The sequence below is a fragment of the Cryptomeria japonica genome, chromosome 3 (assembly GCF_030272615.1).
Source record: "Cryptomeria japonica chromosome 3, Sugi_1.0, whole genome shotgun sequence".
Lineage (NCBI taxonomy): Eukaryota > Viridiplantae > Streptophyta > Pinopsida > Cupressales > Cupressaceae > Cryptomeria > Cryptomeria japonica.
The window spans coordinates 479,554,271-479,571,941 of NC_081407.1; the positions used below are offsets into that span (position 1 = coordinate 479,554,271).

The 17,671-nt window shown below is 36.5% G+C and overlaps 1 protein-coding gene across 2 annotated transcripts in view; it reads left to right on the forward strand.

The window, feature by feature from the left end:
* LOC131045348 (elongation factor G, mitochondrial) overlaps positions 1 to 17,671 on the forward strand; it is a 110,899-nt gene that overhangs the window by 73,525 nt on the left and 19,703 nt on the right. The window contains exons 15-19 of one of the 2 annotated variants that reach the window (XR_009105802.2): positions 1,981 to 2,106; positions 2,293 to 2,413; positions 2,682 to 2,782; positions 3,178 to 3,238; positions 6,452 to 6,527. Coding sequence is in view for 1 of the 2 variants with exons in the window: in XM_057978937.2 (XP_057834920.1) it covers positions 1,981 to 2,106; positions 2,293 to 2,413; positions 2,682 to 2,782; positions 3,178 to 3,238 (409 nt within the window). In the remaining variant the exon portion in view is untranslated. The remainder of the gene's footprint in view (positions 1 to 1,980; positions 2,107 to 2,292; positions 2,414 to 2,681; positions 2,783 to 3,177; positions 3,239 to 6,451; positions 6,528 to 17,671) is intronic. The other variant, XM_057978937.2, reaches the window with a different exon arrangement.

The following is a 17,671-nucleotide window of genomic DNA, read 5'->3' on the forward strand; positions in this document are numbered from 1 at the left end:
AATAATGAATGTAAATAGGGTGAAGAAATTTGATGAAAAGGACAGGTTGCAGAGATCTCTAGAGGAAAAAAATCTGCCAGGATAAGAGGAAATGTGAGCAAAGACATCCATTAAAAATGAGGAAAAATCCTTCCAATTAAACTATTTTTATTTAAAGGGTTCAGGGGTGCATGATGGGGCTCACTATGGGGATATGGGTGTAGTATCATGTTCTTTCTCTGTTATTTTAAATGTTTTTTTTCCCTACATAGTAGGGTTGTTCTAATGTCCTTGAGATGGTTGAGGAATGCCTAGATGCCCCCAAGCTGTTTTGGGATGGGTAGTATTTCTAAATGTCCCCCATTGAGAAGGTGTCATCTTTTTAGGGCTTGGGTGGCATGGATGATGTGGAGATGTTTTGTTCATGTCTTGCTTTCCTTGGGACGTTCTAGATACAAGGTTTGAGGATAGTGATTCATTCTTAAGGATCTATGAATATAATGTTAATAATATACTAACAACAACAATAATAATGCCAACTTTTTTGGGATAATATATGAACTATCTGGCAATGCATACATGTATGTGATATATGTCTTCATGAGAAGCGCTAGCAATAATGTTTTTTTACAATTATTTAACTGGATATGTAATTTCTACATCCATGATAACTATTCCCATTGTTTTCTGTGCGTATGCATGTGTTTTTTGGTGTCAAAGATTTATGATCTGTATTTTCATGTGGCCTCTTGTCCTTACCCTTTTAACTGTGATTAGTGGTCTCAGGATTTATTAGATTGTTGATTCTAATCATGTGGATATGTGGAATCATGAGCAAATCCACAATCAAATTTCATAATGTAAGTCTTACTCAGCTCAACACAAAAATTTGTTCACTATGATCGAAAGAAGGAGAAATTTTCCTTCTACAACAACCAATTCAGTCTAGTTATCGTATCTAGAAACCCTCTTGAGTTTGGTTCCAAGCTATGGGCACTGTAGTATTAACTATTTGATGGGGAAATTTGCTTTTATTCCTTTCTCTTGTTTTTCAGGCATACTTTGTGAGCTAATACAATTTTATCTTGACCTCCTAAACAAAATCCTTGGATAGTGATTTTTTAATTCTTGTATCTACGGTTGGAAAATATATTGTTTGTATTGTTAAACTGGAAAATATTACAATTAGATTGGTAATTGCCACTTGCATGTTGAATTGAAGAAAATGGCAAAAATAGAAAGTTTGATCCCATTGTTCAGAGCCTTAGCTGGAAATATTCTATAGTGAAGGCTTCATTCCTGACAGCATTTCAGATTGCACCCCTCCTTTTGCTTGGCATGGGTTCTCTTTTTATGCACCATCTATGTTTTACTCAGCTTTTATCTGGGGAATTCTAGCCCAGCCTGGGCTAGAGACTGTATTATGGTATACTTTTCTGGTGTCCTACTGAAAAGTTCCACTTAAGGTATGAGGTACCTTTTTGCTCGTGAGTAATGAAGCATAGGTGGAAAGAAGACTGATTCCAGCACTGATAGAAAGATCTAAAATGCCATTCATCTTACATGTAATGTTCAATTTCTTTTTTTGATTTGTAAACTGACAGTTTTATCAAATGCTCAGCCTTAATCTGGGCATTAACCGGGCCCAGCTGGTGGACTACAAATGCTCCCTCCCCCCACACCGAACAGAGACAAAAATCCAAAGCTGAAAGCAGCACCTATTAACCATAACATATGACTGTAACGGTGTAATAATCAAATTCTTTATGATATGATCTATGGCTTAATTTTTTTACTACCATTATTAAGAGATTTGTTCTAACTTCTTGTGTTTTGTTTGGCCTCTTTTTGTATCTTAACTGAGGAAATACTTTAATATGAAGGCTTACCACTTGTTTCCAGCCTTCACATAGTATTGAATTTGCAATCTTTTGAGAAATTGAGTACACATTGTTCATATTTATGTGAATGATAGACTGAGCTTTACATTTTTTCTGGCAGGTATATTGAACCATTAACGGAAGGCTCTGACCCAAAATTCCAATTTGAAAATATGATGATTGGACAAGCAATACCTTCGGGATTTATCCCAGCCATTGAGAAAGGGTTTAAAGAAGCTTGCAACTCGTATGTTTCTATACTTTATTTACAGAATTTTAATAGCCAGAGTCTCTAGCTCTAGAATTCTCATATTTCTTGAACTGTGAGCTATTTCAATTCATGTTGGACCAAGGCATTCAAATGGGACTTGTTAAAGGCAACATGATGGTGATCTTATGTTTCTTTTCTTTTCTTTTTCTTTTTAACGTACAGAGGTTCATTGATTGGTCATCCGGTTGAGAATATAAGGGTGGTCTTGACAGATGGGGCAGCCCATGCTGTAGATTCTAGTGAACTTGCTTTCAAGCTTGCAGCATTATATGCATTCAGACTGGTAAGAGTTCTTGCCATTTTAAATTGTTTTTATTTGATTATGGTAAATTCTTTTTTAATATTGTATCAGAAGAACGATTGAATGCTGCTTAAGATTGTAAATCCATGTGTATTTAAAGTTTTAAACAACTTCTAGCTTGTTGAATTTCTTAAATGTACATTAGCATGTTGTATGTGCTTAGAGATATTCCATAGATAATTAAACTTATGCTAGTTCACTTGCAATTTTTTTTGTGTTGATTTTTTGTTAATTTTATTTCTTTCAACAGTGTTATCCAAAAGCAAAGCCAGCGATACTGGAGCCTATAATGCTCATAGAGCTAAAGGCTCCTTCAGAATTTCAAGGTCCAATTACTGGTGACATCAACAGGTGATTTCCCTTTGTTTGTAATTGCTGTTTACTAAAACTTGCATACAGTAATACTTAAAACTTGACTTGCAGCTGCTTGTTTATTCCCGAAGTTCCTTTTGGTCTATGTCCTATTTTGGTTGTTTTCTTTTTGAATTTGAACTTAAAACATGCTAAGTGAATGAAGTTATGTTTCTAAATAATAAATTATATAACTAGTCAAACTCACGTTCCTGGAGTCAATCTGTGATTAGTAGTAGATATTGATTACTCGTCATGTTATTTGTTTTGAGTGTCTGTTTGCTTTTTCTTTGTTTTTTTCCCAATGCTTATTACTTTTTTAGCAAATGGGTGACCTTCTGTCTTTACAATTCTTGGAGGAAACTAAATTCTATTTCTTATTTGCTGTATAACAGGAGAAAAGGTATGATAATGGGTAATGACCAGGAGGGAGATGACTGCATATTAACTGCTCATGTAAGTTTTACCCTCACATTTTTGACTAGGCATATTTCTTTTAATAAAAAAGATGAACATAACATGCACACTGCACAACTCTACGTAGGAAAGCAGCAAAACTTATGGTTCAATGCAACACAGTAAATGGAGACTCATATCTGTCCAAAAATTGGGTAGAATATGTTCAATCTATTTGTTACTATAGTAAAGTGTGACACCCCAATTTCACAGAGTTCAATTGGTTTAAAGATCCTGTGACATTTCATAGAGTTTAATGGTTGAATGTTCTGCAATTTCAACATATATGATTTATGGGAATGAGGATGTTGATTAGCAGTGAACTGATGCAATCAATTTATTGTGAAAATTCTCATACTCTATTACAGTTCTACAGTTATCTTATGCTTTTAAGAGTAGTATTTTTGATTCTCAATTATATTGGTTAGAAAAATGGAAAAATTAAAGGATCGAACAGGTGAGCCTTATGTCTCTAAGTAGACACTCTTTAGCAAAGAACATTATATTTTGAGCTGATATTTTTGATAGGACAAGATACAGTTTGTTGTAATTTGTCTTGACTTTTTATAGGGTTTGAAGAGTAGTGAATCTCCTGGTTATATAGCAACTGCTATTTTATGTATATATTCTATTTGTAAATTAACTTTTCAATTCTTGTTCTACTTCAGTTGGCTTTGGACTGGCATTAATTTGGAGATGCCTTATTTGTTGCCTCTTCCTACATGTCAGGCCAGAATGGCAAAGAACTATATCATCTACATTAATCAGAAATATTTACGTTAAGACTTATATAGCAGTGAAGGTTTGATTCAACAACCGCACGCACTTACAACTAAACTGAAAACTAGCAAAATTGAATGCTTAACTAATAGAACCCTAGGATTACTCTAGGTGTTACATTGCCACCCTTAATCCAAATCTGTGAGGTGGCCTGTTCCTTTGAACTACTTTTGAATTTCTCTTGTCCAAGTGCTTTGATCAAGATATTTGCTTGTTCTGCAGTCGGACAATACATTGAGATGTGTTGAAGTCAAATCAAATGAAACTTTGTGTTGATGTGTTTTGTTCAATCATGAAAGACAGGATTATTTACCATCTTTATTTATCAATCTATCAGAGTTGTTGATGGTTGTTGTTTCTTTTGCAAGTCATCCAGAACCCTTCTGAACCACATAATTTCTGGCGTTGCTTCTGGAACAACCATAAACTCTACTTATGTTGAAGATAGAGCTGCTCTGTCAGCTTCCTGGACTTTCAGGATATAGTTGTTGACCCTAACTGCATAAGATAACCTGATATAGATTTTCTGTATTCCATATCTTATGCAAAACCTAAATCTGTATACTTGGCAGGTTTGAAGTGTTGGAATACTTGTCATTGATGTCAAAGGCTTGCTGCATTGCTAAGCTGCTATTTGTGAATTTTGGTTGAGCTGCCTGGGTGCTTGGTTGAGCAGTTGGAGCTTCTTTATTACCTACTTGAGCCACCTGTGTGCTTGCTGGAGCTGTTTTTGTTTGAGCTTACTTGTCAGTTTCAGCTAGTTGGCTGCTTGTTTGTCATTTTGTCATCCTTTGAATAGTCAAACAAGTTGTTAATATTTTTCAATCGAAGTTTGTCTAAAGTTTTTTACAGTTATTGGCATAGTTTTAAAACTCGTGGACTCGCCATGGACTCGCGAGTCCATGGGAGCCACGAGTCGACTCACCAAGGACTCGCAAGGTGAGTCCATCTGAAAGACTCGCAAGTCTTTTGCAAGGACTCGCGTGAGTCTTTTGCAAGGACTCGCGTGAGTCTTTTGCATGGACTCGCGCGACCCAGAAAAAAAGTCATGCAAGCTTTAAAATTAATTTTTAAAAAAAAAATTTGCCTTCATTTGGCATAACTGAGGGAGTGAAAAATAAAAGAAAAATAACACCCAACGCCTTTATAAAATAATAAAAGTATTTTTGGCCTCGCGGGGCGCTGCCCCTCGACCCCGCCCTGTATCCCCTTGACCCCGCAAGGGGCAATGCCCTTTGACCCCAACTTGGAGGCGCTGCCCCCAAACCCCCGTCGAAAAATATAGGGGGAAATTGCGCCGATGGAAGTAGGGAAAATTTAACCTCTGAGTCTGATTAGGCTCCATATAAAAGCATAATTAGCATTGAATAAATCTTGGCATTATACATTTTAGAGTTGAAAGTTTGAAACTACGAGTATGTGACATGTGTAATGTTTCAATTATGGCTCTTATGTTCTCTAAATGCATTAGTTTCTTTATGTTTTTTTTGTAAAACTACGGTTGTTTTTTTGCCGAGTCCTTGCCGAGTCTTTCATGAGTCTTTCACGAGTCCGAGTCCGAGTCCAAATTTTTGGTTTGCCAAGTCCGAGTTTTTCAACTATGATTGGAAGAGGCTGACTTTTCTTCTACATTCGATTGTAAGCTACAGCTGGCACTTGTTGGCATAATGACTGTTGGCTTAATTTGTCATTGATGTCATCTGCCTTTGTACGATGATATTTAACCTGTCAACAGACTCTGAATTACAGTCTGATTAGTATTATGATTGCATTGGATGATTACCAAATCAAAGAATATCGAGTTGCAGAAATACAAATTTGTAATACCATTTGTAATACCTTGACACTATATTTACTTGGCACGAGTTTCTGATTTAATTCTGATCAAATTGGTCTTCAGTGCACGACTTTGGAAACTCTACTTGTGGATGAACATTTGTATTTAAATACAAAAGTCAGTTATATTTATATATAAATTTGTTTTTGTTTTACAATGTCAAATCCTTCTTTAAACCGAAAGTCATTGAGAAACGGTTGAATACGTGTAAGATTGGTTGTATTTGACGGACATTATTCATTAGTTGTATAATATCTTTCTATAAAGAAAATGGTAATGAGTTCGAATTTGAGGAGTTTAGTTATTAGTTAAGAGAAAACTAATAACTATTTTGCAACCAATTGCAACTATATTTTTTTCTATAAAAAGTCTTGGTGTTTGAAGATTTGAGAAAAAGAAAGGCGTATATCGTAATCAGAATACTTCGGAATTTATAAGCACTATCTGAGATCTGATGATAGAAGGAGAACAGCGCTTGATTTTCAGAACATATCTTTTGTAAAACGTGTTCAAAAGTGCTGGCAAAATAATTGCTTCTTGACTGGTCTTTCTATACCAAAATCTGTTTTAAGAAGATCAGAAATTTTTGTGTTCAGGAACTTTATTCGAAGATTATTACAGATTGATGATGGTCTGAGGATCTGTTCATTCTCGGAGAACAGCATTAAAAAGGTATGGGAGAATCGGTGTATAAGTTGTTCACATTTATGATATATATCTCTTCTCAGGTATAAACTTTCTGTAGTCTGATATACAGTCACTTCATTTTCAGATAATTTCAATTCTAGTTCCTACATTGTCTCAGAACAGTTTGAAGTATTGTGATATGTGACAGTGTTAAGGAAGCTTTACAGGTTTCAGACTGGAGTGTTTCTGAAGATTGATTACATGGTTCAGAATTTTATATTTCAGATTGGAGACATTATAATGTTTTTCTGACAGATTGTAGACATTCTGATTTTGTTATACGTCTATGTTTCTAAAAATTGGTGATTCTTAAAGGTCAAATCAGTAACTTTGTAAGATTTTCTTTCTGATAAAATTGTACCGAGTTGGTGCTCAGATCAGTGATTTGTTACAGCAGAAGAGTTGGTGCTCATAAGGGTTTGGTGAATCTATTGGGTTGGTGCCCAAAGAACTGTAATCTTTGCAACTGTGAGGCCAGATTAGGATAGTAGATCCTAGTGGCATTTCTCACCGTGGTTTTCCCACATTGGGTTTCCACGTAAAATCTTGTGTCTTGTGGTTTTGCTTTTGTTCCTTTTCCAGTTTCAGTTGCTATATGTTTTACATCTTTCAATTTCAGATTAAAAGTTTGATTAAAGTTTGAAATTACTAGAAAGGATTAAAGTTATTGTGCTACTAATTCACCCTCCCCCCCTCAGTAGCACTGCTGTGTTCTACAGCACTCAAATCTTTTCAACCATGAACTTTTATACGATTGATGTCGTATGGATGAGTTATTTTTATCTGATATGCATCAAAATTTCCAGTAGGGTGGAATCGTATGTCTAGGCATTTAAAGACTGACGGCTACAGGTTTTGTGTGCAGTAATGCTCGATATTCTTTTTTTGGCAGTATATATTTCTTTAGAATCGTTTTCTTCTAGGTTTTTTGAAAAACAATATCGTGGGTAATTAATTTCTGCAGAGGTCGTGGTGTCTATACTCAGGTGGAGGTGGACTCATATTTTTTGAACATTATCATCTGTAGCCATTATTTTTATGGAGTGGAGACGATGGTTTTGGAGTCGGCTTTGAGACTGCATTCGTTTCTATCAGAAAATGCCACGATGCTTTTATTTTTACATGGAACCACTCTTCCAAGAGGGATACGTTTTTTTTGTGTTGCTGGGAATTTGTACTTGGTGGTGTCTACAGTATTGCTGGTAAGAAGAATTGTTCTTTTTCTGGGCATTTTCTTCTCAGGTTGGACGAAAGACTCTTTATTTGGGAAGTTTGTGGAGAATTGGAGAATGAATCCAACTCGAAATTTTTAAATATGCTGCCGTAAATGATTTTCGGGATATATAGAATTGTTTTAGAAAAAAAAGGATTGTGGCGCCAGTATGTGCATAGAGTGTTTTGGTCAAACAACAGTAGTGTAAGCATTGTATGCAGTATATTGAGCTGGAGGTTACGTTTTTAATAGAGCAGAAAAATCGGTCATGGTGTTAGCGATGTGTGGTGTCTAAAAAAAAACCATTGGCAGCAATTGTGGAATTTAGTGGGGCATTATTTCAAAAATTGATATTGAGCTCTTTGTTGGTATTGGAAGTTATGAGGATTTGCAGGATTTTTTTTGATATCGTGGTTGATAAGAACAATTTTAAAAGGAGAAATAAGTAGCGTTTCTTTTTTCTGATGCAGAGGTCATTCTTTGAGAAATCGTGGAAGATGTTTTAAGTAGCAGTTCGTGCTTAATTATTTCTGAGTAAAAATCTTGGGTTCTTAGATTCATGGTGAATGAAAGTGAGTGGTCAAAAAGGGAAATATGAAAAAGGTAGTTATGGTGCGTAGTTCGGTGATCATATTTTTTTTAAAGTGTGTATGCTGAAGGGGAGGAGTGATATATGTAGAAGAAGAATCTAAGTGTGTTATTCTGAAAAAATTCTTGAATGCTAAACAAATATGTGGAGGTCCATGATGCAGTTTATGGAGTGTTCTTTCTGAATATTATCTGACAAATAATGGACAAGACAATGATACTCTTCCAGCAGTTTCATATTTGATTATTGAAGAAATTTTGGTTTCAGGTTGCAGCAGAGTGTTCATTAATTTACTTTTGAGTAGTTTCAATCAGCTTGAATTAAAGTTTTCTGAAAGGTTGAAGGTGGTTCTTTGAAAGGGTTGGTGCCCTTTGTGAGTTGAAGCTCACCTTTGTATCACTGGGTTGGTGCCCGTTTGTTCGAGTTTAACAAGAGACTTTTATGCCGTAGTTTTTTACCCGAAAGGGTTTTCCATGAGAAAATTTTGTGTTTTTGTTTCTATGTTTTGCTTCCATTGCTGTATCTCTGTTTTAAGTAGGTTCATGAGGTTTCGAAAGGATTGAAAAGTTTCAAATACTGATTCACCCCCTGCCCCTCTCAGTATTTGCTGTGTGCTTTTCATGAGGTCTGTTGTCTGTGAGTATTTCAGTCCATACAACCAAGTCCCTCAAAATTTTTGGGAACCCTCTTAGCTGCTACCCGGTGATCCTCCCCAGGTTGTTGCATGAAATGTGATAGGATTCAAACAATTCTGGATGTATTTTTTCTTGTAGTTGTCACAATTAAGACTACTGACAAGTTGTCTGTATTTTGTCACATCTATGAATGTTGTTTTATTATCTGATTACAATTTTAGATTCTGTTCCATTGGCGTCTTGATAGGTTTACAGTATTTATATAAATTTGCCGAAAAGTTCTCCTATATACACAGTCTGAGATGAAGATGTACATATGCTTCTGAATAATGTTAGTTCCAAAATAGTAATAGAGATAACACAACCTGTCATTTCAAAACCATTCTTCAAGTCTATCTTTACAGTTGGAATGTATGTTTCACTTTTACCTGTTATAAACAAATTATCCAAATACGCAACCTAACAAAAAACAGTTCTATCAACTTTTTTCTGAGCAAAGTTCCATTTTCAAACTCAAAGTGCTTGAATTTGATATTTAAAAGGTGGTCAGTTAATTTTTCATACCAAGCACGAGAGGCTTGCATTAAATGATACAATGAATTTCCAAGTTCTGGGCTTTCTGTTGCTATCATTTAACTACAAAACTTTCTGGTTGAGTCATACAAAAGTTTTCCTTCAGATTATCATTAAGAAATGCAGCTTTGATATCCATTCGGTGAACCTTCTAACTGTTCTGTGCTGACAGTGTCAACAATGCTGGAATGGTAGTCCACTTTCTATAGGTGCAAAGATTTCTTCATTAATTTAAAATGTTATCCTACTTTTATGCATAACTCTTTTTAACAAGCCTCATCTTGTTCTTATGAAGTGAGCCATCAGCCTTGTATGTGTTAACGGAATTACAATAGACAGACTTCCATCTAATTGGTTTAGACCTGGTAGAGGATCAACCAACTACCAAGTTTTATTTTTCACCAAAGCATCATACTAACTTTACATTGCCTCCCCCCACACTTCATTGCATTAAACTTCTTTAAAGCAAGTTGGCTCAGAGTCTATTGTTATACCGATTTCATCAACATGCTTTAAGTTAATTTCCTTGATTTTTCCAAGTTGACTTCTTCAGTGGAATGTGCCAGCTATCTTACTTGTATGAGCTTTGTGTTTTTGTCTTTGCAACTTCATTAAGTCTCCTATCTTTAAGCATTTGTCAGACTTGTTTTGTACACTTTTGGAGGTCCATGTTTATTTACTAGAGCACTTTTTTGAGGTTGATTTACTAGAGACTATTGTTGTGAAGTTTCCTTGTTTTCATCTGATGAAATCTGAAATCCTTCTGAGAGCGGGTTTCTTCTTCCACATCATGAGGCATAGATTCCAAATTTTGTTTTAAATTAGTAATCCCTCACTCAGTTTGAAATCTCACTATCATGTTTCATACAATGGACAAACTTGACAAATTTGTCAAATCAGCTTAATTGTTTTTCAATATTGGTTGTATCCATGGAGGGTTCAAGTAAAACAACATCATGAGCAATAAGAAATTTCTTATTGTCTTCATCATACAACTGATTTGCGTTAGAGGAATCAAAGTAGCCTAGAAAGAGACATATGCGTCTTTAGTGGTCCAACTTATCTTTTTAGATATAGTATGGGGTTCTATTGAAGGGCCTTGTTGATGTGTTTTTTAGGCACATGCGAACACAAAGTAAAATACCTTAAGTATCTTATCCTCTCTTGAACAAAATCTCTCGGATGCTGAAGATTAGCTTAAGGATCATTCTAGACGACTCCAAGGTTCGTGAATGTAGAGTCATTACGTGTGGATAAGCTCTGTTGGTTGATGTGATAATGCTGGAATCACAAGGGGACTTATATTCGAATGTCTGAATGCTTGATTTGCTGGAACTCGATCGTCTGATGTTGCTATATGGTGATGCTCTTTGTCCTAAACTAGCTTGATTTTGAAAAAATGGCAAAAGATAAAGGGTTGAGAAGGTCTATTCTAAGGCCTAAAATGTAAGAACATAGATGAATGACTATATGGAACCCTACCGAGCGAGGTCTCACTATCAACTTGAACAATTTGACACAAGCTCAGTGCAATCTTCTAAGGACATTTTAAAGATGTTCGAATCAATACCATCAAACATTGATCACCATTCAAGTTAACACATAAGCAATGAGTGTAGAACGATTCGAAGTTAAGCTCATATGATTCCAGTTGACCACACAAGTCACACTTACAATCAGTAAGAGGCTAGTGGTATGGATTGGGCGGATTCCACAAAAATGCATTCAACAAATTTTTCCATTCAATCTAATTATTTATCATCTAACATGAAGATCCAACAAGAAACCATGCATGTTATAAAGAAACAACACACTTCACCATAACTTCAATGAAAATGGAGTTCATTTACAACTTAGGCAACAATTTCTGCCTTCTCCTCCTACTCTACTCTAATTACTATTCTATTCTCTTAAGACTATCTATTGACTATTAGCTATTCTACTCGCTATTAACTATTCTCCAACTATTAACCTTTACAAATGAAGAGTTTGAGCCTTATATAGAGAGCTCATTTACAATTAACGACCAGGATTGATTCTCCATCAATGGGCAAGATTTTACAATGAAACCCTAATTAGGGTTTGTTATAACAAACTCTCCTTAGCGAATGAGAAAATTATATTCAATGAGCGTGGACCAATAGACAACAAGGGTAGGTACATCGGAGTTTGTACATTCATGGGTGAGCTTGATTCATTGAACTTGGACGTGTTGAAGTGGAACCTTTCTAATTGGTGGAGGTAGTGACTGGGACGATGACTAGGATTCCACCTTTATCTTGCACTTCATAGTCTTGATTTGATTCATCATCATCATGAAGGGATATCAAGAGATATCTCTTGATACTCAACATTATCTAGCTCGTTCAATGTGATGATGATGATGAGAAGCAAAGATTAACTCTTCTGAAACTATCTGCTTTTTCAATCATGTTCGATGTAGGTCTTGTGATGACTTTGGTTGACTTTCTCTTGCTCATGATGTACTTTGAGTGGTTGATGCACTTGGTTGAATGTAGCTCTTCAATATACTGACTTCGATCCTTGGATTCTCGAAGGAAATTCAAGATTGTAAAACATTCTCTCACCATGTAGGTTATCCTTCCTTTCATGCTCTAGTGTTAGCTGATGAAGTTTCCTCTTGATCTTGCATAGTGGTGATAGGACATACTTGTGATGGTCAAGTCATTCCTTCATCTTTTGATTGCTTATCTTCTTTACATATCTGCAAAACAAAGCAAGTATAGTATCAAATACATAACATATGATCTTCACACACATCCTGCTTTAAATTGACCTCTCACTCTGATTCTATGTGATTTTTCACTAAATCTGATCAAAAGAGGATTGATAATAATCAAGGAACTTGTTGTAGCTGAAGAGATTTTGCCTTGTGGAAGATGAATTTGCTGCTCTTTAGATGAATTTGGATTACTCAATAGTGAAATTTGCTTCCCTTTTGATAAATTCGCTCCTCCTAAACATCAGATCCACATCTTCAATGCTTAATTTGTCTTCCTTGATCATCAGGTCCGCTCCTTCAATGTCTAATTTCGCCCTTGTTCTGCAGCAACTCACTTATATTATGATAAAATTCGCTTATGTGCTGACAAAATTTGATGTCTAGCTGGAGAAATTCGCCGTCTTGTTGGAGAGGTTCGCTGAACTTGTTAACAAAATTCGCTGATGGAGAAAGATAATGTTTTGGTTTGATGTTAAAATGATCTTTTGAGCTCCCTTATATATGCAACCTAGGGTAGGGAAGTGTCTTTTGGAATACAAGGCCGACTTGATTTAGTGTAAACAAAATATAAATTGTTATTCTTGATGCTGGCCGTCTTGATAGATCATTATTTCCCCTTCTACTAATTCGAATTTAGAATTAGTTTAGGCGCCTAAATGCTTGCCTTGTTGAATTTCGCTCTAGGTCTCTTGCAAGGTACATACAATTTGCTCTAGATGGTGATTTCGCTCTATGTCCTTTCCAAGGACATGACCTAGACGACAAATTCGCTCCCTGTCATTTGGAAGGACAAGTCCTATATTAAAATTTCACCCTCTGTCCTTAGGAAGGACAAGCCCTATAATTGAAGTTTTCTCATCGTCCTTTGCAAGGACAAGACTTATAATTGAGGTTCGCTCTATGTCCTTTGGGCAGTCAAGGTCAAGTCAGGTGTTTTGCTCCATGTCCTTTCCAAGGACAGGCCCTATATGATATTTTCGCTCTATGTCCTTGACAAGGACAAGACTCATAATGCAGTTCGCTCTCTGTCCTTGGCAGGGACAAGACCTATAATGACATTTTCGCTCTATGACCCTTCTAAGGACAACTTCAAATGATCAAGTTCGCTCTTGGACCACGGTAAGGACAAGGCACAATTGTAAACAAAGTTCGTTCTAAGACACATACTCAAGCTCGCTCTAGACCATTAGCAGGGACAAGGCAAGCAGTTCGCTCTAGACCATCAACAAGGACAAGGCAAGCAGTTCGCTCTAGACCATCGACAAGGACAAGGCAAGCAGTCACTCAAGACCATCAGCAAGGACAAGGTTGAGGTGATAAGTTTGCCCAATGTCCTTTCCAAGGACAGGACCTATATAGCAATTTTTGCTCCAAGACCTCTCTAAGGACAAGCTTCAAATATGGAATTTTCTCTCTGTCCCTTGGAAGGACAGGCCCTATAATTGAAAATTCGCTCTATGACCTTAAGGAAGACAAACCCTATCAAAACTCGCTTCATGCTCTCTCCAAAGACAAGGTCTAAAAGATTCATTGGTTCCAAGCTGATGCAAGATACATGGTTAAGTGAAGAAGTTCGCTCAATGTCCTTGATGAGAATTTTGCTCTGTCCTTGGTAAGAACAAGGCCTAAAACATAATTCTCTCACCGTCCTTTGGAAGGACAAGGTCAAGATAGGTATTTCGCTCAATGTCCTTTCCAAGGACATGACTTATATGACAAGACTTGGCAGTTCACCTTAGGACTTTTACAAGGACATGACTTGAAACTCACCACTTCCTTTTACCTCATCGATTTGAGCCTTAAGTTCTCCAATTTCTTCACATGAAAGCATCATCAATTCGGCCCCTAAGAACACCTATAGAGGAAATTCGCTTTGTGAGCTTCGGAAGGACGGGACCTAAAACAAAATCTCGCTCTAGGACTTGAGCAAGGTACGAGGTCTCATTTCCTTAGCAGGGTACGAGGTCAAGGTACTTGGGCAAATTTCATTCCAGTGAGGGAGCAAGGTATGCATCCTTAGGAAAGACTCTTGACTTAGTCCTTCCACCTGACTTTGCTTAGTTTGTTCAATCCTCAAGTCTTTCACCCATAAATCATTCTTGCCACATGCTTGATGACTTACTTCACTCCACTGAGGAGACCAACCTGACATGATGACCGTCTAGCTACCTGAGAAACTCTCTTCCTTCAATGCAAAGATTAACAGAAAAGACTCTAAGACAACCTAGAAAGCAAAAAGGACTAACCCTAGAAAGCGAAAAGTGGGGGGTCCCCATTTGCAATGGGGCGATTTGTGAATACCTCACAACAGGCCCCAACCTAACTATACTAGAAGAAAGATACATATAAAAGAAACTGTTGCATGAACAACCTTGATGGCAGGCATAGCAGTTTAGAATCAACACTGTAACATAATAGAAACTACTTATAACAAAAACAAGCAAGAAGATATTAAGCATCCGTCAAAAAGAAGAAACATACATGAAACATAGAATTTAGGGTAGTTCTGGGACTCCTTAATGGCATATTCTAATGCCATGTGACAACATTTTCCAGCAATCAAAAGCATGACTGTATATGCCAGTGCTTGAAACTAAAATTGGCTACACCTCCAGCTCTGGGCCAGAAGCATTCTCCAACTGATGAAATTTGACTCCTTTGATCAGTTCTGGATGCCTTGCAACTCTGATTATATTCTCATCCTCTAGCTTCAACATACTTTAACCACTAGGCACCTCTTAGATTTTATTATGATGTGATATAACCAAATGCTTCTTGAGTAAATTAACATCATTTCAATATTCATTTAGAGGTCGGACATGCTCCGTTAAAGGTAAGATATGAGAAATGAGAAGTATAACATATACTTCTTGCTTTATTGCTCTTGCTTTATGCCACACTGGTCTGCCTTGAGGCTGCTACATCTCCACATAATCACCATCTTCCTCCTTTACCAAGCTCATAAGCAACTGTCTAGTACTTTCCTTGAATTCTGTATCGACCAGTGCTTACTAATGCTTTTGTTTGAAGTCTTCCAAGATAGTTCTTTGCGATCTAACATCATTACTGAGCTGATCAGCAACTTTTCAATACTTTCCTTGAGCTCTCTATTGAACGCTGCTTACTTTATGCTTTTGCTTGAAGTCTTCCAAAATAGTTCTTCGTGACCTAACATTAACATTATCATACAGACCATCAAGGTCCAATACTGCCTTAACCACCTTGAGATTTCTTGGAGCTGAACAATTCAAAATTTTCCTAAGATGGTGCTCAGAGGCCCTATCCTGGCAGAGGGTTTTTGGACATGCCTTTGGTCTCCTCATCCAAAAAACAACTAAATAACTTAATTCTCCACCCAATACATGAGTAAGAATAAACAACCAGATGACAGCACCAAATGAAGCCACCACCAAAGATAAAATTTTCAATGCTCCTCCTGCATGTACATACCACTTCACTGATTATAATGAAGCACCAATGAAGGAGAGCCTCTTATATGAGTGAGAGATCAATCAACTATTAATGCATGCACTTGAAGAAACTACCATATTACATTATTTTTACATGCCTAAATTCATAGAATGTTATCCATTTAAAAAGGGTAAGCTTGGGCTAGAAGATGTGCTAAGTGGACTCAATCCTTAGCATCCTTGCTTTCAAATAATGAAAAATCAACCTGCTGAGAGCCCTTATTTACAATATTTTGCTCTCTATGGTAGTGAGAGATAGTAGTTTTCTCAAATTTATCTTTTCAATGTAGTATTTCCTCTAATATTGCCCTTAGATTCTAGTGGGGACAAAATCTCTTGCTCATTGCTAGCACCACTATTAGAGAATCGCCTTCAATCTCTATGTTTTAATAGGCTGTGACATAAGCCCCTTATATACTAGCTTCATGTTTGTGTTTCTGCCCACATGTTTTGATCATCCCAATACAAATGCTCATTTTGAGTCAAAAATAACATAGCCTACTCCTACATCACTAGGGTGGTCATTTGAGGCTCCATTTAAGTTCAATTTGACTCCTTCAGATGGCACTTTTCCATTTTTTTCTTTTGATTATTCTTATTGTTTGCTACTCAATGAATAGGAAGGGAGTGTTTGAAATTCCATATATTGATGATATTTTCCTCAATATTTGAGAATTTGTCTACACTGTGTATGGTTCTTTTCTTCACAAATTCCTTAATAGTCTCCAACATATTTTTACTTCACAAAAATTGTTTTTTTTTCCTTCTAACCATGCATCCCATAAAACACATAATAATAATGTTTTCTAAAGCGGTTGAAGCAAAGAAACTCGGCTGGACTTGGCAAAGTGAAAAACTCAAGAAATTTAGAGATTTTTAAAGATTTAAAACTTGTTTCATGCACCCTTTATTAAATACACCTTAAAGACACAATAACATCATCAAATAGAAGCTAATTTGATTACATACACAAGTATACATCAATCACAAGCATAAACGCAAATTGTAGCTGAAGGAAATAACAAACATAGATATATAAATATTGTCAAATGTATACAATATTACAAAACTCGTGGAATAAAAAATCCATGTCATCATATGATCAAATGAGATGCAAACTCTTCCTTTCCATCTCTTGATGCACCAAATGAAAGTATATGTTGTTATATGGAATTGGAGCCTAATCAGACTCGGAGGTTAAAATTTCCCTAGTTTTATTGGTGCAATTTCCCCCCTAATTTTACAACAGGGGTTTGGGGGCAACGCCCCTTGCGGGGTCCAGGGGTAGCGCCCCTGGCTCACTCCCTGTTACAATACAGGGTGGGGTCGAGGGGCAGCGCCCCGTGAAGCCAAAAGACTCTTATTATTTTATACAGACATTTGGTGTTATTTTTCTATTGTTTCTCCTCACAACTCACCTTTCTCCTCCTATTTTGCCAAATGAATGAAATGAAGTTCACTATTAGGCTCAAAGCATAATATAAACAAAAAAAAATCAATTCAAAACATATTAGAAGTTGTGTTTTTTTTTTAACTTAAAGTTACATGCCGCTGGCCGAGTTTGGGAGTCAGGAATTTGGGCGATTTTTTGACCCAGACTTGTTTGAGTCCGAGTCCGAGCCTATTGGACTCGACAAGCATGACTCGACTCGGAAATCGCCCAAACTCGGCTATTTCGGGCGATTCCCGTTTCTCTTGGTTGAAGCTTCTGCATACCTTTGGGCTAGCAACTCATATGCTATTGCAATGTTTTTGGAAGCACTCATTGCATATTGAGAAGAACTAATAATCTTGACCAAATTTTCCAATAATAATCTGCATACCTTTGGGCTAGCTACAATGAAGGAGAAGATGATGGATAGATTCATTAACTCTCTCACATGATGGACATTTGGAAGGGCAATAT